At 36.9% G+C, this 27,254-nt stretch overlaps 1 protein-coding gene across 8 annotated transcripts in view; it reads left to right on the top strand.

Annotated features, from left to right (window-relative positions):
* LOC104592934 (membrane protein of ER body-like protein) overlaps positions 1-11,806 on the top strand; it is a 124,131-nt gene extending 112,325 nt beyond the window's left edge. For all 8 annotated transcript variants that reach the window (XM_088900754.1, XM_010252497.3, XM_088900752.1 and 5 more), the window contains 2 exons: positions 9,429-9,490; positions 11,097-11,806. In XM_088900754.1, the coding sequence (XP_088756880.1) occupies positions 9,429-9,490; positions 11,097-11,579 (545 nt within the window). In that variant the 3' untranslated portion in view covers positions 11,580-11,806. The remainder of the gene's footprint in view (positions 1-9,428; positions 9,491-11,096) is intronic.
* Positions 11,807-27,254: the final 15,448 nt, after the last annotated feature.

Below are 27,254 nucleotides of genomic sequence, written 5' to 3' on the forward strand. Positions count from 1 at the left end.
ACAAACCAGAATAAACCCTAGCATACTGCAATCTGAAAACCCATCATGCGAACTGTACTACACCTCTCATGTATTCCATAACAAAAAAATATATATATAAAAACTTTACCTCATCGCCTGAAGGCCAACCATACGAAGGGCTGAGACACCACTGCACCACACGTACCAGCCCTAACTAGGGCTTAGAAACCACAGCAACCAATCACCAACAACACAATCGGAGGCATGGAGACCTCCTAGGGAAGAGGGCGATCACTCCTTTTCAGCCCTTTTCCCAGTCTCCAACTCACAACTGAGAACCCCAAGTGAAACCCTAATTCGAATGCGCAGAAGGCAGAATTCTAGCAAGTCTGATTTGGTGAACCTAGCTCTGATACCATGTTGAAGTTTGACCTACCATAGAATTCTGTCTTGTTCGTTGACTGTAGAGTAAAGTAGACAGCAAGAAGTAGGAGAGGAAAGAAGAAAAGAGAGAAGAGAAAAAAGAGAGAAAGGCTGGTTCGAATTAGGGAAAAAAGTCAATCCCTTGATTCGGCCAGACCTATTATTATATTATTGACTTATTGGAAAAGACTTGAGTGCCCTTCTTTAAGTAAGAGGCACTCGAACTAACATAACAGTACACATCAGCATTCTCAACAAGTACAAAGACTGAAATACCCCTTCACTAACACCACTAACACTCCTCAAAACTGTTGATTCTGTTTGCTTGGACCCTCCTTCTGTAGACTCCTGTATTTGGAAGCCATTACCTTCGGGTTCCTTTTCTTGTGCCTCCTTTGCTTCCTTGTGCTCCTCTCCATTGCCTCGACCTTTTCATAACAACGAAGTTTGGTCCAAACCTGTCCCTCCTAAAGTTGGAGCCCTTTGTTGGGAAGTCTCCCTCGGGAAAATCAACACTTTGGATGTTTTGCAAAAAAGAAGACCTAGTCTTTGTATCTCTCCTAACTGGTGCACCCTATGCAAAGCTAACGAGGAAGGTTGCTACCATATACTAATCACTTGCCCTTTTGTTGTAGGCCTTTGGGAAAAGCTTTTTGATCTTTTTGGGTGCAGGTGGACAGAATCGGTGCAAATTTGCAATCTTTTTAATCCTACAACTTTCAGGTGGCCAAAGAGAAGAAGATGATGAGTTTTGTGGAGGTGTGTTAGAGCTGCTTTGGTGTGGACTGTGGGAGGAACGAAATGCTAGAATCTTTAATGACAAGGAGAGGGATCAAACATGTGTGTTAGAAAGTAGCCTATGTAGGGCCATAAGTTGGGTAAAATCCTTGGATCTGTTTTCCACCTACACTTTCAATGACATAAGGAGAAATTGAGAACAACTAGCTAAAAGTTCTGCAATCAGAAGCAAGCCGGTGGTGGATTGGAAGCCTCCTGATGCAGGCGTCATTAAACTAAAATTTGATGGCAGTAGTTTGGGCAACCCGGGGCCATCTGGAATAGGGGGAGTCTTCAGAAATGATGAGGGTTAGATTGTAGCTCTATTTTCTGGTCCTATAGGGTGGGGAGACTCTGTAAATGCAGAACTCCAAGCTGTGTCACAAGGAGCAGAATATGCAAGAGAGTTGGCAGTGGAGCATTTAATGATTGAATGTGATTCCAAATTGGTTATTGGATGGCTAAAAGAACCAGAGATAGCAGCCTGACCGTACAGGGGGGCTTTGAGAAGATATAAGTGGCTGACTTCAAATATTTCAGTCACAGTTCAATGGGAAAGAAGATCAGCAAATGGGCTGGTAGACCTTCTAACTAAACAAGGAGTACATAGGAATCAGCTCTTTTGGGCTCAATTGTAAGCTTTATAATGTAGTTTGGAGGTTGCACCTCGTGCCTCTTTGTGGGGAATTGTATGATGAATACTTGGTTCTTTATTTAATAAAATTTTTATTATCATTATCTATTGAAGAAAACTGAAGAGAAGAGAGTTGAGGGTTCGGCAATGAGGGTCTAAGAAGAGGATTTCGAACTCACTCTCTCTTAGCCCCCTAACACTGTTTTATTAGAAATATTTGAATAATTACAAGGAGGCCCTTAGTTGGGCAAGAATTTACACAGAACTTAATATTGACTGGATGGACCCAGAATAAGGCCCATTACAGAAAAGAAACATAGATAACAAGAAAGAATAAGCAACCTATGGGCCATTCGGCCCATCTTCTCTACACTCCCCCTCAAGCTGAGCATAGATGTCAATCATGCCAAGCTTGCTGGTATCATGCTGAAGTTTTGCCTTGGGAATGCCTTTGGTGAGAAAATCTGCCAACTGTCCTTCAGATGTGATGAAAGGAAGACACACTTCACTCGAAGAGACCCTTTCCCTAATGAAGTGTCGATCAACTTCAATATGCTTGGTTCTATCATGTTGCACTGGGTTGTGAGCAATGTTGATGGCGGCCTGATTATCACAGTACAACATCATTGGCTTGTCATATTCAACTCCAAGTTCTTCCATCAAAGATCTTAGCCATAATAATTCAAAAACCCCATGTGCCATGGCCCTGTATTCTACTTCAGCAGAAGACCGAGCAACAACCGATTGTTTCTTGCTTCTCCAAGAAACAACATTACCAGCTACCAAGCTGCAATACCCAGAGGTAGATCTTCTATCATCAATGTTCCCGGCCCAGTCAGCAGCAGTGTAGGCTTCAAGTTTCATATGACCATGCTTGGCAAACAGAATACCTTTTCCTGGGGAGCCCTTCAAATAACATAGGATTCTCTCTGCAGCTGCCATATGAGTGTCTCGGGGAGCATGCATGAATTGGCTAATGCAACTGACTGCATATGCAATATCTGGCCGAGTCATGCATAGGTACAAAAGTTTCCCAAGAAGTCTCTGAAAGATTCCTTTGTCTTCTAACAATGTCCCTTCTGAGGCTGAGAGTTTATGACTCATATCAATAGGAGTAGCAACTGGTCTAGCACCCATCTTTCCAGTTTCAGAGAGTAAGTCAAGAACATACTTCCTTTGGGAGATAAGAATCCCGTCCTTGGATCGAGCCACTTCTATGCCAAGAAAGTATCTCAATTCCTCAGTATACAATGAGGTATACTGCCAGAGGTCAACTCTTCTTCACAAAAAGAGTATGATCGGACTGTGTCTGCACATAACCAAAGTTAACAAGTGTTGTTCTAAATCTCTCAAACCATGCTCTAGGGGACTGTTTTAGTTCATAAAGAGATTTTTTCAGCCTACATACCTTCCCTTTCATATCAGTTCCATACATCCCTGGAGGAAGAGACATGTAAACCTCCTCATGTAACTCACCATTCAGAAATGCATTCTTCACATCCAATTGATAAAGGGGCCAGTCAAAGTGAACAGCTAAAGATAGAAGAACCCTCACAGTCATCTTGGCAACAGGTGCAAAAGTCTCTAAATAATCAATCCCATATGTCTGTGTATAGCCTTTTGCAACCAGCCTGGCCTTGTACCTTTCAATGGTGCCATCAGCTCTGTATTTGATAGGAAAGACCCACTTGCAACCAACAAGATCCTTCCCTTCAAGCAAATCCACCACTTCCCATGTGTCATTCTTGTGTAGGGCATCGATTTCAGATCTCATAGCATCCCTCCATTCTGGAATCTTAAGAGCTTCTGACACAGACCTGGGAATAGGATGAGAAGCAACAGAAGCGAGATAGGCAGAGTATGAAGGTGAAAGCAAACTGTAAGAAAGGTGCTTGGAAATGCAGTGTGCAATGCACTTTCGTTTTCCTTTTCTAACAGCAATGGGAATATCAAGGTCAGGAAAGGATGAATCCAAAGGTGCTGAAACAGTATCTGTTGTTTCTTCTGTGACTGGAAGTGTATGAGGCTCATGTGTTGTAGGAGAAACAACCTACACATTTCTGGATCTTTGCCTGTGATACACCTTGGGATTGAGGATAGGACGAGGAGGTAGAGTACTGGGACAAGGAGAATGGAGCGACTGATCCACCCTTGATTCATTTGAAGGAGAGGCAGACACATCAAGAGACTCAACAGGGACAAGAAGAGGAAGAGCAAACACCTGTGTCAAATTCTCCCCCTGTGGACAATGTCCTTCTGGAGAGGAACCATAAAAGGGGGAAAGCTCATCAAATGTGACATCCATTGAGACATATCGATTACCAGACTTTGGATCAAAACAACAATAACCCTTCTGTGTGGGGGAATAACCAAGGAAGATACACTTTTGAGCTTTGGGTTCAAATTTATGCCTTTGGACACTTGGAACATGTACATAACAGGTGCAGCCAAAGACACGAATAGGAACAAGAAAAAGATCCTTGTCCGGATGAAGAAGAGTGAAGGGAGACTTAAACCCCAAAACCCTGGATGGCATGCGGTTTATAAGGTAGGTAGCAGTAAGTACAGCATCACCCCAAAACCTGGTAGGAACATGTGAGGCAAATAAAATACTTCTTGCAACCTCAACAATATGCCTATTATTCCTAGCACATGAGCTTTGATGAATAACCCCCATGTTAGAAAGATAGCAGGATAGGTTTTTCTCAAAGTATTCTTTTGCATTGTCCGATCTGAAGATCTTAATCCTGGTATCAAATTGGGTTAGAACAAATTCATGGAATTGTTTTACAAGTCTTGGAACTTCATCACGGGATTTCATCAGGAATATCCAAGTGAACTGTGAAAAGTCATCAATAAACAGGATAAAATATTTGTAGCCACCCATGGAGGGTAAGTGGTAAGGTCCCCACACATCAGAATGCACAATATTAAAAGGAACAGAAGATCTTTTATTGCTCAAAGGATAATTGCTTCTACAATGCTTTGACAATTCACAAGACTCACAATGTAGACTGGACAGACTAATTCCCTTAAACAGTTCAGGGAATAGATGACTCAAGGCAGAAAAAGACAGATGACCAAAACAATAATGACACAACATAATCCGACTATAACAGACTCTGAAGAGATAGATTCAAGAGCAACATTCCCAAGATGATCAGTGCATTGTCCCGGAGTATCAAGCAGGTATATTCCGTTCGCCTCATGGCCACTCCTAATCACCTTCTGAGACTCCAGATCCTGAAAAACACAGTAGGAAGGAAAAAAAGTTACACAACAGTTTAGTGACTTGGTTAAACTACTCACAGACAACAGATTTGTATTTAGTTTAGGTACATGAAGGGCAGAAGGTAGGTACAAGGAATTCGTAGCCTTGATGGTTCCCTTACCAGAGATAGGGGCAAGTGAACCATCAGCTAAAGTGATTTTATCACGTCCAGGAAGTAAGTCATATGAAACAAACAAGGTAGACAGATTGGTCATATGGTCAGAAGCACCTGAGTCAATAATCCAAGGAATCTTGAGATTACCTGAAGAGGTAGCATGATTGGCAGAAGCCCTTATACCTGAATGAGCAAATGCTGAAGTAGTAGAATTTCCTGAAGGGTTGGAAGGAGAGGTCACATCACTCAGCTGACTGATCATCTTCCCAAACTTTTCATATTTTGCTCTCATGGCTGCCAACTGTGCAGAAGCAGACATCTCTTCACTATCTGGCCCGGCAGCTACATTTGCACTTCCCGATCTTTTACTATCATGTTTTTTCTGAAACCGAATGGGAACAAGATCAGGATGTAACTTCCAGCACTTGTCTTTGGTGTGCTTCAGCTTCTTGCAGTACTCACATATAACTTCTTTCTTTCCTGTGCCACTAGAAGTTCCAGCATTACCTTTAGGTTTAATCCCCATATTGGCAAAGTGATCATTAATATCAGCCCCTTGAACCTGAACAGCCCTTCTGCTCTCTTCACTACTCACCAATGCATAAGCTTGGGACAAAGAGACACACTCCTTGGAAAGAATATTCTGTTTTGTGATATCATATTCTGGGTTTAGTCCAGTTAAGAACTCAAAAACCCTGTTCCTTTCAACCAATTTTCTATAGGTCTCTGCATCATTGGTGGTGTCCCAAGTTACAACTTCTATTAGGTCAATCTCTTGCCATAGGGACTTAAGGGTTGAGAAATATACAGCAAGAGGTTTCTCTCCTTGCCTTAAATTCTTTACATCACTTCTCAATTTATATGCCCGGGCCACATTGAGTTTTTGGGAATAGGTTTCTGCAACACTGTCCCAAATTTTCTTTGCTAAATTCATCCATAGGTAGTGTTGACTGATTTGTGGCTGCATTGAGTTCACAAGCCACCCAATGACAGTGTAATTTTCTGGCATCCACTTCTCGTAGGATGGATCATCTTCTGGGGGAGCCTTCTTACTCCCGGAAATGAACCCCCACTTTCCTCTACTACATACATGAATCTTTACTGATTGTGACCACGCCAGATAATTAGTTCCATCTAGTTTAACTGTGGTCACAGTCAATAAGGAGTCACTCGGAGTCCCCTGAACCAGTCCATATTCAGCACCACTTTTGTTTTCAAACTCTGAGGAGTACATCATGTAAACACTCCAAATATGATTTCAGATGACTTCTACAAGTATACTGAATAAGGACAAGCAAGAACAGAGTTCAGCCGACCACAAGAAGGCAATACACTGAGTTCAGCCTTCAAGAAGTAAAACAGAAACTTCTAGATACTCAGCCGAAGTACCCTTTTCAAATCTGGACTTCAAAGTAAATACCACTTGGCACTCAGCCGAAGTACCCTTTCTACAAACACAGTGTGGGCAATAGAGACAATCCCACTGTCAAGAGGAGAAAAAAAGGCCTCAAGAACAGTTCGTACAGCCCCCCAAGAACAGCCAGATATAAGCAACAATCCACAGCCTTGCTACAGGGATGTTTCAGCTGTTTGACAGTCCAATAAGGAGTGAAAAACAGCCCAGAATTTCTGGGTTAAACCAGATTCAATGGCAGCCGAAGGTAGTACAGAACAACCAAAGCTTTCGGACAGTTCAACAGTCCAAACACAGTCGAAAGCAATACAGAACGACCGAAAGAAAACTGAACCCAGAAATCTGAGTACAACTTACAGTTTCGAACCAGAAGAAAACTGAACCCAGAAATCTGAGTACAACTTACAGTTTTGAGCTTCAACAAAACCGAACTGTTCCTCTTCCCCTTTTTCTTTTCTCTGATTCTTCCTGGCCACCGAACCACTTCTCCAAGAGATTCAAGTCTTGGGCACTTCCAATGACCTCCAAGAATCAGGCAACACGAGTAAAGCTTCCAGCCCTAGGATACTGAAGTTCAGGTATGCTCTGATACCATGAAGAAAACTGAAGAGAAGAGAGTTGAGGGTTTGGCAATGAGGGTCTGAGAAGAGGATTTCGAACTCACTCTCTCTCAACCCCCTAACACTGTTTTATTAGAAATATTTGAATAATTACAAGGAGGCCCTTAGTTGGGCAAGAATTTACACAGAACTTAATATTGACTGGATGGACCCAGAATAAGACCCATTACAGAAAAGAAACATAGATAACAAGAAAGAATAAGCAACCTATGGGCCATTCGGCCCATCTTCTCTACATCTATCAAAAACAAAAATTGTCTTGGGGTGTGTGCACCCATTGTTTTACCTATATGAAAGTGTTACAAATGAAAAGGAAAAGGTAACTATGCCCCGGAGTAGGTAGCAGCAACCTAAAAGCCTATACAAATAGCAAGAAAGCACCAATAACACAATCAACTCACTTTTCAACAGCAATCTAGTAGAATATTAAACTTACCGGCAATCACTTGAAAGTATACATAAGAGTGCAGAAATAGCTCTCTCCAAAATTGAATAAGATGAATAGTGGTGCAAACAATGTTAGGGGCCTTGTAGTCTTAGTAGACCCTATAAAACATTAATGTTGATTTCATAAACTAACCCTGGTTGCTGGACACGACCAAAGACGTCAGAATCTACAAATTGTACTCCCGAAAACTCCTTTGTATTGAAGAAACAAAGAAAACAGGACAAAACTGGCCTTATTTCCCTAACCAATAGACTAACTTTAACTCACTAACAACTGACCCAATTAATGTGTGTTTAGCTTTGACTTTGACCAACTGTTGACAGACACAGAAATCCAGCAACAGTAACCTCCCTTGATGAAAGTCTTCCTGTAGTTCAATTAGCTTTACATTTGGAAGGTCTCCTCTACAGTTCTTAAGTTTCAATATCCAAATTCAAGATCAATTCAATAGTTGGATCAAGAGAAAGTGAGTCTGCAAAATCTGCCTAGAAGTTGGACTGTTGACTTTGACGGTCCCCTCCTGCAACTTTCTCTTGTGTTTCTTCTTTTGATTCTTTGTCATCACTGACTTAACCACTTAACCCATCTACTTCATTCTATCTTGCCACTAATGTACCCTTTCTTTGGATTCCAATATACATCTTTGTTAACTAATCCACATTGATTAGGCTTACTACCTGCCTTGAAGACATTTCAGCTATACTAGAACCAATAAGAATGTCTGTCATGTCACTTTTTATTGGACATTTATCACCTTCTGGGTATCCATGCCATCCATAGAATAGAATGCAGATCTGTTGTAGACCCAAAAAGAGAAAAAAAAGTTGGGAAAACCTAGTGCCATCTTCTCAATACTCAAAACAATACAAGATCACTTTCTGCATATCCATAGTTGTGTCCTGTATCAAACATTTCTTGTCTTGTTCACCATCTACTTCTCATGTGAAAAGAACCTGGCCACAAAAAAAGATCCAGAAAATCTGAGCCTCAAAAGTTTTTGAAAAGGTATTTATCAAGTCTCTAAAAATTAAGGCCTATTAAACTGTAAAATTTTCAGCCATTGAAGTACATTTTGCACACCCTCTGATGTCACATGGATTGCCAGTGGCATCAGTCCCAAAGAGCACAAAGCCCCAAAGAAAAGATCTAATACCAAGTAGCTTGTTATAGAATCTGATAAAACAGAAGAAGAAAAAGCAAGAGAGAAGAGTGAGTTAGGATTCACTGTAAGAGCATTAAAGAGAAATGACAAGAATACCCTGGGCTGTTATACATGCATTCTGGTCTACAATAATAAAATAGAACAAATGATAGGAAACCGCCATATCTTAACAATTGTCCTATAGCATAATTTATATCTAAAGCCTCCATATCTACAATAGTAAAATACCTCTAATTGTTTATAAAATATTAGAATGTGGCTCTTTTAAGAATTTACAAACTGAACTCATTTCTGTTTTGTTTTAGCAACCAGAAATGAGTCCATTTCGTGTGAAAGTGGTGTAGATTCAATGCAAAACTAAAATGGCATGACTTTGTTTATAAAATATTAGAATGTGGCTCTTTGAAGAATTTACAAACTGAACTCATTTCTATTTTGTTTTAGCAACCAAAAATGAGTCCGTTTTGTGTGAAAGTGGTGTAGATTCAATGCAAAACTAAAATGCCATGACTTGGTTTTATGTACAATGGCAATCTGCTATTGTTTTATAAACTAACTTTTGGTCTATTACTTTGAAAGACTTATTCTAGAAACTCTTTGCAGTGAACATTGCAGCTCTGGGATTGGCAAATCTGATTAGTGGGTTTTTCGTTATTGTTCACAATGTGAGTTATTTTCAACTTAATCTCTTTGAATCAATATGGTGTTCATTACAATAACAGTTCTATTAATTCTGCTAAAAAATACATAAAAGTAGTCCTGTTGAATTAAATGTGGTCAAAATGCAATTTTCATCTCAATTGTCATAGATAACAAAAATTAATTGGTTGAAGCTATTTGTTAGAGGTCCTTATTTTATGTCAGATAACAAATATTTCTTCTACTATAGAATTTATAGATATTCAAATGTATACAACATAAAGAATTATACACTTTTGTCCATTCACAACCCATCCATTCCACCAATGATGGAAAAGAATCTACAAGATTAAAGGCTTATAGCTGCAGGTCTAAGAAGAAGTAGCAGGCCCAAGCCCATCACCATACTCAATCTCAAGTCCTTACCCAAGCCCAGTCTCATAGCATTGTCCATATCTAAATCCATTTTAATCCATATTCATGATCCATTATCCATATGCATTACCTGTATCAAACCCATGTCCATGACTCGTACCCAAAACTCAGATCCATGACCAGCTAACCCATTCATTAATCATGAAAACATGAACAGAAAATTGAATGCATCTTGCATGAACCTTGGTACTGGTTTTCTTGGATTTGAAGGCACAGAAAATGACAGTAGTCATCCTAGAGGTTGTATAGTCGAGTACTAAGCCACTAAGAGAAACCTAGAAAGAGAATGAAGAAAGGATTTCCAAATAGGAGAAAAATCAATCTCCCATTTAGTCAGATCTGTCTCCCAGTCAAGCTGAGAAGTGTGAGAATGAGGGTTAGAATCTCAGGGTGATCACTTTGAGAAAAAAAATTCCGAAGAATTAGGTTTGTATCCAGTCCAACCTTCCCAAGACCCCAGATATCCAGGACCGACATTGGGTAATCATTAAGTGGACACCTGCAGACTTGAATCTGCATTATAACATTTGTCAGTTCAAGGATTTACCTTTCATGCAATTTTTTATTTCCATTGTTTTTTAAAAAAAGAAAAGAGACTGATATTATACCATAATTTACATACAAAGGCTGAGCTGTAAACAGGTTAAATCTTCAATGTCTCGAGGGAATTGGAAATTGTATGGATTACAGTAGTTGCGAAACATGTGTCTTAGCTGGTCTAAAAATGATAAAAGAAAGGGAAGACTCAAAAGCAAGGCCCAAGCCTGGCAGTAGGAAATTTGTACCAATACCTGAACTCTAGCAAATGATGGACTTAGATTAGGGAAAGCTGGAATACCTGCATTTATTGCTCCTTTTGGGAGGTGAGGTGTGCATTCCCCTTTTACCCAAAGGAAAAAAAAAAAGGAAAAAGGAAAAGAAAATGACAAACAAAAGCTAGGGTATGAACTATAGAACCCCAAATAATACAGAAGAAACAGAACCTTAATGCTTTTTTGTTTAAAAACAGAACCTTAATGAAATCCCAAAGATTTACATTTCCCTTTCTTGAAGTACAGCATATGCATTGAATTTAGAGTGCAAAACCTGTATTTTCTTCATTTTTGTTATTTACAATCTTGATCATTTCCTTGTAAAAAGTAAGTGAACATGTGTACCATGTGTTCATGCTTATTTACCATGCATGCATGCTTGCAGGTTAGGGAACTGAAAAATGATCAGAATGGAGGACAGACCACTACTGCAGATGATAATGTTGATCGATACCAACGAGTATTGGGTCAAAGAGAGAACTTCTTATTGCATATAATTGTCGTTATGCTCTCATATCTTGTCTTTGGGTCATTACCACCAGTCATATATGGTTTCTCTTTCTATAAGAGCAATAACAAGGAATATAAACTCATAACAGTTGGAGTTGCCTCCCTTCTATGCATCTTTCTACTTTCTATTGGAAAAGCCCATGTTCAGAAGCCACCGAGGTCTTATTCCAAAACCATAATGTACTACGTTGGGATTGCATTGACAGCATCAGGTCTTTCTTATGTGGTAGGTGTGCTGATCAAGAAGCTGTTTGCAGAAGTTGGTTGGTTTGACCAGAGTGTGACCACTTCCTTGCATCCTTTGCCTGTATTTCTTGATACAAGAGTAATGATTCCTCAAGAATTGATTTCTTATTAGAGAGTTAGAGACAGGTACTAGGTTCATAGATTTTTCCAGACATAATTAAACAGTAGAGGTTCAGTTGATTGTATCAATGATTGCAGTCAACCAATTCTGCCATGGTTTTTTTTGTATAAATTATCGGTTTTTGAGGTTATGGATATGTGCCATGGGTAGGGCGGCCGAAGCCCGAAACAATTCATTCCACTTGTATCCACAATATATAGACCAAGAAGTTCATAGTATCAGTATTCATATCGGTTAGGCCTGTAAACAGAGTGAATTTGAATTGAATCAGACGATATTCATATTCGATTCCAATTAAAGTATAGCTGATTCGAATTCGATCCGATATCCGTCGGTCATTCAAAAATATAAATTGAATTCGAATTCGTTTAGAATATCAAATATTCGAATCGATTTGAATTCGACTATTCTATAAATATTGAAAATTCTAAATCTAAAATTCATTATACAAGAAAAAAAACTGATTTGTGAGCAAAAAAGAAACAACCTCAAAAGGCTAGAATAAGAAGAAAAGAAACGCAAAAAAACACCTGAAAAATCTAAAAAGAAAAAGATATATAAAAAAATATCAGAGAAAGCAAAAGATGAAAGAGCTCGAATGGCTACAAAGGTTAGAAGCTAAGATTCAAATGACAGAAGTTGGACCGCCACAAAACCCATTTGTCTTCAACAAAACCTAGTGCTATCTCCTTTTTTTTCTCCATACTACCTCTTGCAAGTTAAAAAGCAGCGAAAAAGATGGAGAAAGATAAAATGAGGAAAGGAGAGGGAGATGAAGCGGAGATGAGGAGAAGAAACAACTGAGAGTTTATTGTTTGGCCACACCTGGTCTTGTTTGCCAGCCTCAACTGGCCACATCTGAGGCTTCTCAAACAATCCATGGCGTTAGTGGTTTTTTCACTTCACTTGATCGTTTGGCCATAGTTACCTACTCTGTTGAGAGTTGCAGGTAGGAGATGGGGAGAAGAAATTGTGTCGTCAAACTATCAAAGTGAAGCGGAGAGAGAGAGGGGTTAATGTCTTGATGAAGAGGGAGGGGTTAATGGGTGATTGTCTCGATGAAGAAAAATAATTTAATAATCACTGAATTGTTGTATCATAAATGTGTTTTGTCCTTTTTTTTCTAAAAAGGACCGTTGTATCTTTAGTAGTCTTGATAACATTATATTTAAGAATACAAAACACGTAATGCAATATATACATTATATTTAATCGAATTCAAATATTTATCAAATCGAATAAGCTTATATTTGAATTCGAATCAATAAATTAATCCTATTAAAACTTAATTCGAATTTGACCATTAAATTAATCGAATTATTCGAATTTAATTCAATTATATTAAATATTTAATTCGAAATCAGATATTTGGGTATCGTTTACACCCCTAATATCGGTTGACAGGGACCATGGTTGTATCATTTGATGCACTCTGATTTTTTTAATTAGATACTTTCTCACATTCTCTTATTATTTAACTCCCTCTTTCATTTACTCAAACAACTACTCCAATATTTATCTAGTTAACCTTTTCATACTCCATTAAATTCTCCTAATTTTTTCTCCTTGGATCCGAGCAACCCAATGATTAGCATTCTAACAGGATGTCGATACCTCATTAATTTGGTCAATTGACCAATCATCTTCCGGCAGATTAAATTCATTTACATAAATATAACCACTATTGTAAAAGAGTTGATAGTGAGGTTTCGTATCAATCCTAATTGTTGCCACTGTATGAAAATATGCAATCTATTTTGAAAGAGTCGAGCAGTCATCCTCTTGAAGGGATGGAAGATCTATCATATGGATGGCCGAATCCTGTAGGAAGGTTGGGCAAAATTTCAAAAATTTCTTTACTCCTATCCGGGAATCCTATTTTCAATTTAGAAAATTGCATTTTCAAAGTTCATTGTAACCAAATTGGACCAAATCTGAAACCAATATTAGGGAGGGATATACCTGATACGGAATCCACACAAAAAGCTCCTCCCAACGCAGTTGTTCACGCCCAAAGAGTGTACCAAATCCTCACTCCACTGAAAATGACACAGCTTAGGATGAAACAGGATCAACAGGTAGTTCTTCACCAAGAACCTTTTGATTCTTTAGCAAGAATTGAATGGGGTAGTGAGCACAACTTCAGAATTGTTTCTTCTAACAAGAAACAATATCAAGATCAAATCTTAATTAGTTCCGAGAATTAGAAATCGAACAGGGTATGGCAACAAGAGCAGGGAGAAAAATGATTGAAGCCAGAATCAATCAAACTGAGTTGTCTTCTGTAATGTCTATGTGTCTTTTTCAGATCCGCCCTGCTCTCTATTAAAGATACAACCTCCTAATCTGATTAGGAGTCTCTTGATCCAAATCTTTATTTGAATCTGAACTCTTTAAATGATAAGGATAACTCATTATCTTATCTGCAATTCAAGATCAGCTTATTCCTAATTGAATTAGGAATTCCCTGATCCAAATCTTTATCTTTCATATTCACTTCCTTTTAATTTTGGCTAGCTTGACTCTCTTTGTATGGTATGGAACCTTAACATTGATATACACATCAGCGACATGAGTTCATCACTATGGGCTCTTAATGGGCCCAACATTTACACTAAATGGCCCTTGGGTCCAACCATCTTATGAAGGCCCAAGGACTGTGGGCAGATGCAAGATTAGCCCATCAAATATAACCCTCAATGGTCTTATACTTAACCTCCCAGCCCTTCATGATCAAACACAGCCCGACAAGAGAGGACATCTCCCTCAGCTGCAATATACAGTGTTGCACTCTCTACTCACATGGATCCCGGGAATTAAAACATTTTGCAAACAATTTGTGAAACCATAATATATAAGTATATCTCTATATAAATATATTTTGCAAAACCAAATTTCAAACAAATTTGAAAACCACTGCCAGTAGTTTAGGTTTCCATCAGAGAAACTACATTATACTGATCATTCACTTTGTCCGACAAAGGGGCTAATCCTATCACTATGATCACCCACTTAGATGAATTCTTGGACTGTCCCAACATACCCAGGTTTTGACCCCTCTAAAGATCTCACTGATTGGCACATCAAAGACAGCCCAATCCGACACCTAGTGCAGTATCATAATCGAGTCTAGGGGTCAGGTGTAACATTCTAGTTTGGCCCATCTATCTCCAAGGTCTAGGGCAATACTAGAATTTTGGTCTGGTTCAGGGTTTCAAGAAAACCCACACTACATGTACCTCAAGTCTCACCCTGGCAGCTGAGACAAGCCACCCCAACCAATTTGGCGGTACATCAGTGTCAGCTTTGGCAGGATAAATCTCCCCAGATCCATCCAACGGCTGTGAAGATTCTAAACTAACACGAGCCTCATATGTATCCAGTTTAAGGGTATTACATAGAAACATACCACAATAACATGAATCAAATATGTACTTTATTCATTTACAATAAATGTCATAATGTACATCATGCTGATTGGAGCTAAGGACATACACTATCTAACACCTCTCTCTCGGCATTCTTATTATAAGCAAATTGGGAGAGTCAAAATGTCTTTTGTCCATGGCAAAGCATGTACCATGGCAAAGAATGTTTCAGATGTGCCAAATGTCAACTCCCCCGTCCCCCCCCCCCCCCCTTTTCTTTTGCCAATAGAAAGCCAACATTTATAACCTAAAAAAAGACCAATCCTATCAAACTCAATCTATTATGTAGACTTCACTTCACTAGGCTAAGGAAAGCTAGGATTCTTTCTATCTCACCAGGCTCATCCTAGTCACATCATTGGGCCCCACAACCTAAAAAAAAATGACTCAACTAAGCCTAGTAGTAGTAATAAGGACTTTTTGGAAAAAAAATGACTTTAGTCAATTGACAATTTCAATTATATTTTAGAAATAATAGCAAATTGAGTGAGCGGGAGAAAACATGAAGCTTGTAGGACAAAGTTACCCTTTTGTTAAAAATAGAATCCATCGAATCCAAAAAGCATTCATGTTTCATTCGTCTTCTCTAAGTTTGAATTTGACTCCATCCATTCAAATTGCAGTTGGCTTGAGGCATCGACTCCAATCATTCAAACGACTTCAAATTGGGAAGCATCGGCTCCACCTATCTAGTTGGGAAGCATCAACTCGATTGATTCAAACTGCAGCTGGCTGAGAAGCATTGACTCCATCCATTTAAATGACTTCAAATTGGGAAGTGTCGAATCCATCTGGTTGGGAAGCATCAACTCCATCAATTCAAACTACGGCTGACTGGGAAGCACCGACTCCATCTTCAATGCAAGTATACTAGAGGAAAGTGGTGAATGGTAATGCCAAATTGGCTAAAATAGCAGGACTGCTGAATAAGCTCATAATACTTATCTCTCTTATTAATACCCAAACTACATATCTACTTATATGGTCAACAACAATAACGGATTTTGTGCCTACACTATTTGGTATGGAGCAACCTGGGTGGTGTTTAACAGATTTATGCACCATCTAACATGGGGAAGACCGAATGGTTTATTATAGAATTGGAAACCATCTGGCATTACACAAACTAGATGGTTTATTATAGAGTTGGAAACCATCTAGCATCACACAAACCAAATAGTGTTTTATAGAGTTGGAAACCATCCGGCATTACACAGACCGGATGGTGTTTTATAGAGTTGGAAACCATCCGGCATTGCACAGACCGGATGGTTTATTGCAGTTTTGAATCTTCAATTACATATGTAAATTTCAGCCCCTCATGTGATAAAATAGTATATACACCCTCAAAATCATCTAAAGCCCAACATTCCATAAAATGGTATATGATTCTCACAAGTGTATAAACCATCCAATACGGAGAAGACCGGATGGTTTATTACAGAGTTGGAAACCATCCGGCATTGCATAGACTAGATAATTTTTTACAGAGTTGGATATCATTTGGCATTAAACAGACTAGATTATTGTTTGCAATGTTGAAACATAATTTTTTCAACCTTGCTGGAAAGGCTTTAACCAATCACAACCCCTTGTGAGTTTTTGTGAAAACCCACCTGATAGGTTCCTACTTTTATAATGCCACTTGATTGGTTGTAAGTTTTTCCGATATCATATCTTTCCCACATCATAATCAAACCCTTAAGTATTTATCTCTTATACATTTTTATTTTACGACACCAAATTTTATTGTATTTATTAATTGTATGGATTTCAACTATTTATCATCACAAAATTCGAAATACAATTACAAAGATGTTCCTAATGCATGATTGCAAAGGATGTGACAACAATGTAAGGACAGATTTTTTGATGACATAGTCCCAACTGGATTCACATGGGCTCCTTGGAGTGCACCTCACAATACATCCAGACCATGTATTGAGAACATCTATTTATTACATGCTGAGATGTACATGTGAGGTGTCTATGAGATGCATTCTATCCTCTATTAGACAATCGGGATCAGGATCTCCTACCCACAACTATCCTATTCACACCAATCCACAGGACACTACATATATATATATATATATATATATATATATAGATATAGATATAGATATAGATATAGATATAGATATAGATAGATAGATAGCAAAATGGTCCATGTCAACTCCTTGCTCCATTACCCCCACCCTGCATTCTCCTAGACTCTCTCTCCTCTTCCCTTCCCACCACTCCCATTAAGCTATGTCACCATTCCAAACCTAATTGCCTAAAAATATTCCTAGAATCTCTCTCCTAAGGTATCTTCTTTAAGCCATTAGGACCCGAATCTATATCCACTCTCTCTCATTTAAAATATTTATATTAATTAATAAATAATTAAATACAATTAATATTGAATTCAACCCATATTCAATGTATTAAATAGTGTTATTACCAAAAGTTAATAAATACGGTTAATAAATTACCAAAAATTAAACATTCCTTTTAGTATGAATAGTAAATTACCAAAAATTAATAAATATTGTTATTAACTAACTCATCATGGCTTTTTAAAGTATTTTGGGTAAATATTTTTATATTATATTCATGTTAATTAACAACATTTTATAGAAATTGAAAACTCTTTAACTAATTTCTATAAAATTGAGAATTATATTTAACAATTATCAAAAAGTATAAACTTTTAATTATTGCTATTATTATAGTTAATAACCGAATGTAGATGGGGGAATAAAATATTATAATGTTGGAAAATGAAATTATTAATTAATTTATATTGGAAAATAAAAGATAAATTAGTGTAGTTTTGTTAGTAAACTACATAATTTTCATAAAATAACATTTTGGAAATTAAAAGATATAAAATTTTTGAAAATTTATTTAAAATGTATTAAATAATTATTGAAATTTATTGGAACACTTTTTGGAAATTTTAGGAAAATTTATTACATTTGATAGATTTTGGAAAACTATTGAAAAATTATGTAATTTTCATTGTAGATTATTGAAAATTATTAAAGATAAATGAGTATGGGAAAGGGACAATTGTAATTTGAACCAATAACTACACAAATTATTAAGATAAATTAGTATAATATTGGAAAAGGGAAATTATTGGTTAGTTTATATTAGAAAATATAAGATAAATTAGTATAACTATGAAAGTAAACCATTTAAAAAGAAAATAAATTATTTAATAATAATTTAAAAATAAATTTGAATACATTTTCAAAATTACACAAATGTAATAAATTTTCCAAATTTTTCATAAAATTACATTTTTGAAAAGTAAAGACAATTTAGTGTACTTTTAGAAATTTACCATGTGGTTGATACTCAATATATCATTTTGATCATTTTTGTCATCAAATTGAATATTAGGTTGACGAGGAATGAGTGCCTTGCCTTGAACCCACCCGACATTGGGGACGAGGTGGGGAAAATTCAAGGATTCCCCATCCTTGATGAAGAGTGAGTGCCTTGCCCTAAACTCACCCGACACTGAGGATGAGACAAGGAAATTTGAGGATTCTCCATCTTTAATGGGGAGTGGGTGTCTTGCCCTGAACCCGCCTGACACTAGGGACAGGGCGGGGATGGGGTAGAATGTCTTGACTACGCGGTGAAGACAAGAATGGGATACCTCACCCCGAACCCACCCAATTGTCATTCCTATAAAATTGTTAATTATTAGTGAAATTAATAAAAATGCTAGCTTTTATAATTATTTTTATTTATTTGAAGTTAATCAAAATTTTATTTAAAACTAATAAAAATAATAACAATTATTAAAATTACTACAGATTATTAATAAAATTATATTTATTAAAAATATTTATTTATATTAAATTAACAATAGTTATTTTCTATAAATCAATATTAAATAAAAATAAAATTATTAAAATTTTAAATATTAATAATAACTTTGAATACTTTTAATTAATTAATAGCAAATTTTGATTATTAATTTATGGTATCCGTGCTAGTAGTACTGTACGCTATACATTGCCGACATTAAGATGTTCTCAATGTGGGTGGGAGATCCCTACACTCCGTCGGGCGCCAATCTAAACTCGTCCGAACTCTTTCAATTTCTAAGTTCAAACTTAGAAGTGAATTAATGTTATCTTGATTGGACTGGCTTAATTGATTAAAGAATGAAGAATGAAACTTTCCTCTCCTCAGCTCCTCTACTGCGACGCGCTAACCAACGAGGTTATCAGTCGTTGTCTTCTGAGTTCTGGCCATCATAGCGCGTGCCCAGTCTCATGTGTCTTTTTTGATATTATTATTAAAGGATTTCTTTTAACGTCATCTTTATTTTTTTAAATTACTTAAATATCCTTATCTGCTAAATGCTTTGGCCCGTCACTCGCTACGTACTCCAATAAAGAAAAAGAACTTTCAATCTCTCCAACTAGCCAGTTTGAGCTTTTTTCTACTCTGTTTTTGGTGGAAAAAGTTTGATGTTTAGACTCAGTTTGGAAGGAGTATGAATATAAACATGTACAGTGCAAATATAAATAAAATAGTATAAAATATAAGATTTTGCTTTCTACATATTTGTATTTGTACTTCGTCCACATTAAACTAACGAATAGGTTTATTTGTGTTTACCAAAACAAAAAGAAAAAAAAAAAGATTTATTTGTTTAATTTTTCAAATTATCAAGAGAGAAATTTGGAGAAGTCTAAGCATAGAGGAAGTTGAATAATTTGTTAGAAAATAGAAGTGAGGGTTAAATAATTTACACTTCTTTATAGTTTGGAAGGAGTACTACAAATAATACAAAATACAAGATTTTGCGCTCAACATATTTGTATCTGTATCCCTTTCAAACCAAGCCTTAAAGTCAAACAATAGTGCATTTGCAATAATATATACAATTGCTTCATGTAAAATCAAAATTTCAATCAATCACATTAAAGATATTACATGGTCTATTTATTTATCATTAATGGTTACCTTTTATAAGGTGTATTTTCACATTTCATAAGATATACTTGCTAATTACCATAAAAGGCTTTAACAAAATTAAAAGATTCAACTGTAATGTATCGCTTTAGCATTGTTATGGAGGTTTTATATTTTAGCAGCTGGGTATCATCAATCTTTTGAAAACAAATCAAACATAGCAAACCGAGAATGTAGGTTTGATGGTTCAACTAGACGGTTTATTCCATGAAATGTCCAGACATTGCTATTGGTTCTATTGGTGTTGTCCTAACTGTAATAGGTATAAGGGGTTAAGGGAGGTCATACTTCCTACTTGGAGTGCAATTTGGGGAGGCCCAACCCAAGTCCAAACCGAACCAGCCCGAAATTTTACACATGCTAAGCTTGGATTTTCAATACTCGGGCTGGGTTTGGACCAAAAAATTTAGGCTTTTTTACTTTATAGGCTGGGCCCAGACCTAGCCCTTAGGTAGCCCGAACCCAACCCAATCTTATCTCAGTCCGAGTCTGGCTGGACTATACACATTCATACATGCATATATAGATATATATTTACATATATGCATACATATTTGTATATATATTTACGTATATACATAAATACATATATACATATTTACATAAATATATACATGCATGAATAATTTTATAACGAGTTTGTTGACCAACCCGAACCCAACAAGAGTGCATCAAATTACAATGTGGACTGGGCTCGGTTTGGGAAATTGGACTTGAATTCCAGCTCGGGCTTTGGGCCCAAATCTTAAGGTTGGGCCTGAGTTGACAATAAACCTAGCCCAACCAACCCGATTTGCACCCCTACTTCCTACATTAGTGTAGATGGTGTACCTATAATTGGAAACTTTAGCTAGATATGGATTTTTTCCGTCTAGGTTTTCCCTGACAATATAGAGACCAAGTTTCAGAGAGTAATATTAGGATTTCACCGAGGGGTGGCTCATCAGTTGTTTTATTAGCTGGTTCGCTCGAGTAGAGATAGGGATTCAAATACCACTACCACCAGCTTTGGGATAGGGGTTTATAACTGTGATGAGTGTATCACTAAATACCAAAAATAAAAAATGAAAGTTAGGATTTCAGAAATGGGTTTTTCTTTTATAGGCTGCGTTTGGAAACAATGCAAATAGAGTGTAAATCCCGGTTCAGGGTAAATTTGCATTCTGGTTCACTTTTGCTTGTATTTGGCAATATTACATTTATGCATTGATAAATGGCAGAAAACACATTTTCCAATGCATATTTACATTGATAATAAAATGTAAAAGTACATCAATAAAAAAGAAGTAAATTTGCATTCAAATGGGCTTTTGGTAAAAAAAAAAAAAAAGACATGCTTTATTGAAATTTGTATTTGCATCCATTGAAACTAAAAGCCTATTTGATAAGAAGATAAATTTATCAATGCAAAACTAACCCAATTATGCAATTTATATGGACCGTTTTATACTCTACACATTTGTGTTCACACTTTTTTGCATCATTTCCAAACACAGCCTAGTCTCAAATTGCTATTTCGATGGATTGAATTATAAACAAGACATAGAAAAATAGATTCTTTGGAAGAATTAGAAAGTGGGGAAGATGGAAGAGAATGGATTTAATTCGATCGAGAGACTACAAGTGAGATAATTTCAGGGCAGTCATTCCAACGATGAGATGTGCCGAGGTGGGAAATAGGGTGTCAATAGTATTCGAAAATCCAATTTCGAATTCGATATTTGGCATAATCGAATTGAATTCGGATAATTTGAATATTTAACCAGTCGAATTTGGATATCCTATTCTTACTAAATAGTTAATCGGATTCGAATTCAGATATGACCTGATTTGATTTGATAAATATTCGAATTCGACCGATTATTTAATTTTTATATAAAATATTTTATATAATTTATATATAATAATTAAGTTATATAAATAATTTATATACTTTATATACTTTATATCAATAAAATATTTATTTTATATATTTATTAATTATCTAAAATAATCAATTTATCGAATTCGAATCGAATCGAATATTTAATCGGATTTGAATTCGGATATTAATTTTCAATATCCTTCGGATATCGGATTTTCTGATCGAATTCAAATTCGGATATTGCCTCATTTCATTTGAATTCGATCCGTTTACACCCCTAGTGGGAAAGTGTGTAAAAGCTAGAAAGGAGAGAGAAAGAGAGAGACCATTGAATGTAGCGGTGACGAGTCCAATAACGTCTTCCCAAGTCGGACCACCGCTTCCAGACTTCCACCCATGTCACCTGAGTTGGCTTCACGTGGCTATTCATTACAAGAGTTAACCTTCAGGCATTAAATGGCTAGAATAGGGGTGGCCACAAGACAAGTTCTTCACAAGCTATTCGAGCTCGACTCAACTCGAGCCCAATTTACAAGTTCGATTAATAAACGAGGCAAGTTTGAATAAGAATTATAAAAAATAATATATATAATAAAAATATTATGATTCTTAACTTTTTAAATATCAAATAAAAAATATTTTTATATATAATTTTTTATTTTTATAAAATATTTTTTTTCTCAAATCGAACTCGAGCTTACGAATTTTTTACTCGAACTGAGCTCGAACTCAAGGTTCTAGCTCGAGCTCGAGCCTTATACTACCTTGGTGAGCCAAGCTCAAGCCTCGTACTATTTAACTCAGCTCGGCTTGAATCCCCCCGTAACTAGGAGTATCTTACCAACCTGTAATAGTTGGATATAATGCTCTCGTTTAATTCACCCAAGCCAAGAAAATTACCGAGTTGCCCCCCCCCTCCCAAGGTGTGTGAACTAGCGAGAATACCCTTTTAGGTGTGCCATGTGGCATTTTCTCATTGGCGCCATAGATTCTGCTACATCAATAACATTTGAAGAAACCTATATGAGGGTATTTTGGTCTACATGTAATTTCAAATTAAGTCAAGTGAGGACATTTTTTGTTGTTGGAAGGTGGTGGATCGCATTAAGCTAACAAAGGGGTGGTTCTTGTCCTGCTACATTAGCAGACACAAGAGGTTAGAGTCCCTTTTCAAAAAGGCAAAGTTCTGAAAATGCCAAGAACAAATGAATGGAGGGAAAAGATAAAAAAGAAGGAAGCAGTGAAAGAAATTAATGAACCCTCTAAGGCATGCACCAAGAACAAATGGATACAGCCTTTTTATCAAAAAGAAGGAAAAGTTATAAGACAAGAGGCGTGTAAGTAGAGGAATGCTAAAAGAACTCAATAATGCACATCTCATATTCATCCAAAGAAAAAAGCACCACTTATAATAAGCCGATCAAATACTGTGGCCCTATTGATCTGTATTATTGAAAGTCTTAGCCACCAAATTGAAATCATTATTACTAGGAATTATAACTCCAATCAGGTAGCTTTTCTAAAACGAAGGCAGATTGTGGATAACATAATAATGGCAAGTGAGCTGCTCGTTCATCAAATGGGGAGACATAAAAGCAAACAGAAATGGATGGCCATTAAGTTGAATATGTCAAAAGCATATGATCATATACTGTTTTTGTGAATATATTTATTATATCCATTGGAGGTGATGAAGAGAATGGGATTTCCATTTGAATGGTGTGATCTAATCAAATAACACCACTATTTTCTATTTTATTGAATGGAGTCTAGAAGAATATTTACAACAAAGAGTTGTCTAACATGAGATTCTATTATTGGGTTCACAACAATCATCCATAATATAAAATCACAAAATGTTATATTTATAAAGTTTTTCACAATAAAAGAAAATGAAAAATAGTAAGCAGTATTATGACTCGTAATCCAAAACTAACTCTTGAGTTTTACACCTATTCTTCCTCTCTTAACATTAAGAACAAAACAAGAAAAGAATTCACTCTTACACCAAGAGCATTTCTCTTCTCTCAACCTCTTACCTTTTCCTCTCCAATAAAATAAAGAGCAAACTTATTAAGCCCTAGGTGAAAAAAAAAAGCATTTTATATATAAGACCCACTTTAACCTAAATAAAGAACCACAACAACCGTTAGCGATGATGCTTGAAATCACCAAAGTCAAGGCGACTGTTTGGCACCATTGCCGTTTCCTGGAGCAATGGCGCTACATCAGCACCACGTAGGAAAAAATGATGCTTCAAGAAACAACCATCTGTTTGGAACCATTTTTCCACAGAAAATGGTGTTCCAAGCCATGTCTTGGAAATCAGGAAGGCATGGCTTGGAGCAATGCCAAATTTGGCATTTCCTGGAACTGTAGCTCATTGCTGCCAACAGGGCAATGATGTGGTAGTAATGTGACACTAGATAATGGGTAGAAGTGTAGAAAATGTTTCCTGGAGCATTGGCACCAACTAGAAAAAGTTGTTGTTACTCCAGGAAATGTCCTATCTGGCAGCAACTATTCCAAACAAAAAAGGGCATCATGCTGCATCTGCAACATCGATGCCAAACATATACAAGAGTGTCTGAAAACACACCTCGGTCTAGGTCAAACCCTGCAATCACAATCATTTTGTCAGAAGCAAGGCCTCGAGGCGAAGAGTTCCGCTTCGGTCAGGCAAAGCCCATTAGAGCAGCGAGGTCAAATCCTGCAATCACAATCATTTTGTCAAAAGTGAGGCCTCAGGGCGAAGAGTTCAACTTCAGTCAAGGCAAAGCCCATTAGAGCAATGAGGCCAAATCCTGCTATCACAACCATTTTGTCAAAAGCGAGGCCTCGGGGCGAAGAGTTCAACTTTGGTCAAGGCAAAGCCCATTAGAGAAGCGAGGTCAAATCCTGCAATCACACTCATTTTGTCAAAAGCGAAGATTGCAAATGGCAGTTGGAACTGTGTGGGCATGGGCTTGACCCGAGGGAAGTAGATCTTCAGGGCAAAGATTCTAACAATCAAATTAGTTTGTTGAAAGATGAGGTAAATCATGGTTTTTAAAACCGACTCGGAGACTGAATTAATCAGGGGTCCGGTTACCAGGTCGAATGGTCTGACCGTTCTGACAAAAAATTTTAAAAAATAAAAAACGGTCAAAACCGTTCAAACGGTTAACCGCCCGATTCAGCAGTTCACTGACCAAAATCAACAATTTTGGGGGGAAATCCGATTTTTGGGAAAAACGGAACTGATCACCTGACCGATTTCCGATTTTCTGGTCCGACTGTCCGGTCCGGTCTGGTTTTGAAAATAATGAGGTAAATAGATAAATATGAGGTGTCTGAGGTTAATGTTGGAGTAAATAAAATGGCCGAAATGAGTAAATGCTTACTTATTTATAAGAAGGATATTCAATTTTCGGGACTGACTGATTTACCATACGCGTGTGCAAGACCACGGGACACTTGATGTGCTGAGTTGACACATCCTAGCACATGTGGAATGGTGTTGGTCCCTGCTCTCCTACAATGTGGCAACAATTTGCTGATGATGCTACATGGGGCCATCATGTCATTCCAGATTGTCAAATGGTGTCTTAGTCACTACCATTTGGATACATCGGTCCAATATCTTTTAGAATTTACATATGCGCCCCACAAATGTCCCACAGCACATCCCAATCTTGTATTAGAAGCATCACCCGAATTGAGGTGTGGAATGTACTCATATCACCTCAGTGATTGATGCCACATGTTCAGTTGTGATAGGTGTGTGATTCTGGTCATATCATTTCGTTTTTCAAACAAAACATCCACAATATTAACACCCTTGTCCCACCCAAACCATAGCCTGCCTACCAATCCAATGGGCTCCACAACATGAATATTGTAATACATATGAACATAAAGAGAAGTAGAAGACCTTTCTACTTCCGGTTTTGTTATTTTTGGTGACTACCCATCCAATAAAATTGCTATCAAATCAAAATAGATATTTTACCACATGTTTGATGAAGGAAGCCTAGTGTGCAAGTTTCTCTTACCCAAAAAAGTTGTATTATTTAGATATTTAAAATATAAATTATGGTTTTGAAAATCGAACTGGATTGGATGGTTGAATTGGTTGACAAGGAATCAGTCAGGCAACTGGTTCAGTTTCACTCTAAAACCGTTTTTGTGTTAAAAATCGTTGACTTGATCCGAGCGATTGAATCGTCAATTTATTACCTTAGATAATGGTTTTTGGTCATTATTATTATATTTTTTTTTAATTAAAACATTCTCAACCATTCGAACCAAACAGTCATACCGTTTGACCTAGAAATCAGTGGCCAAAACAGTTTCATATCTGATCCGATTTTAATTTTCAATAATATATATATATATATGAGATCTAAGTAGGATGATTTACATCAGGCTCGGGTTCAGACTCGGGCCATTGAAAACTTAATAAATTGCCAAGCACCTCTAGGTCAAAGATAGGAAGATATGGATGCTTAATAATCAAAATATATGGGATGCTTAACTTTTGGTATACATTTTTATAATGTAAAAAAAAAAACATTATGAAGGGTAGGTCATGGGTGTCATGAATCCCAAATAAATGAGTATAAAGTAAGAAATTAAAGAGAAAAACTAAAGACTGTTCCATGGGTTCTTCGCCAACTCCAAGTGAGGGAAAGCCCAATTAGGAATGATCTAAGCTCACTGTTGACCATCAAACCCAAAATTTCTTTTATAATTAAAAGAGAATAAAAGAAACAAACCAGAGAGAGAGAGAGGGAAATTAAAGGTCACATGTCCACATGCATTTGGCTTAGCCTCCACGAGGGTGAGTTAGGTCATTGCCATCATCATTCTCACATATATCCAGCAAAAGTCATGTGGATATAAATGTGACTTACTTAGAGATGTATATTATTGTGTCATTTGGGCTGTGTTTGATTTGATGATAGAAAATAAGAGAGAAACTTTAAGTAATTTTCTCTTAATTTTCTGTTGTTTCTTATTTTCTAACAAACCAAACACAGCAGGAAGATCACAGGAAGCTTAGTCATATAGTTTCTTATATATTTATTGAAACCTTTTATCTTTGACTCCCAGCCTGTATCAATTATTTGAGTGGGCTCGTAGTAGTAGGCTAGCAATTTCTCCTACAATCATATATCATGATTCATGAATGTGACAAGAAAACTTAACAGAAAAGAGTCACATCCCGATGCAACACTCGATAACTCGATGGCTACTTCATTTAAGGCTCTGTGAATTATTGTTTCCCAGAACAAGAGGCAAGTATGTTGTCCATTCCTAGCTTGCTTGTGGAAGAGATTTTTACTTGACACCGGAGAATCTGCAATACTTCTACTTCTATTGATACTTTCAATGGAAATGAGTATC

The sequence above is a fragment of the Nelumbo nucifera genome, chromosome 3 (assembly GCF_055504915.1).
Source record: "Nelumbo nucifera cultivar China Antique chromosome 3, China Antique-T2T, whole genome shotgun sequence".
In the NCBI taxonomy this organism is placed as follows: Eukaryota; Viridiplantae; Streptophyta; class Magnoliopsida; order Proteales; family Nelumbonaceae; genus Nelumbo; species Nelumbo nucifera.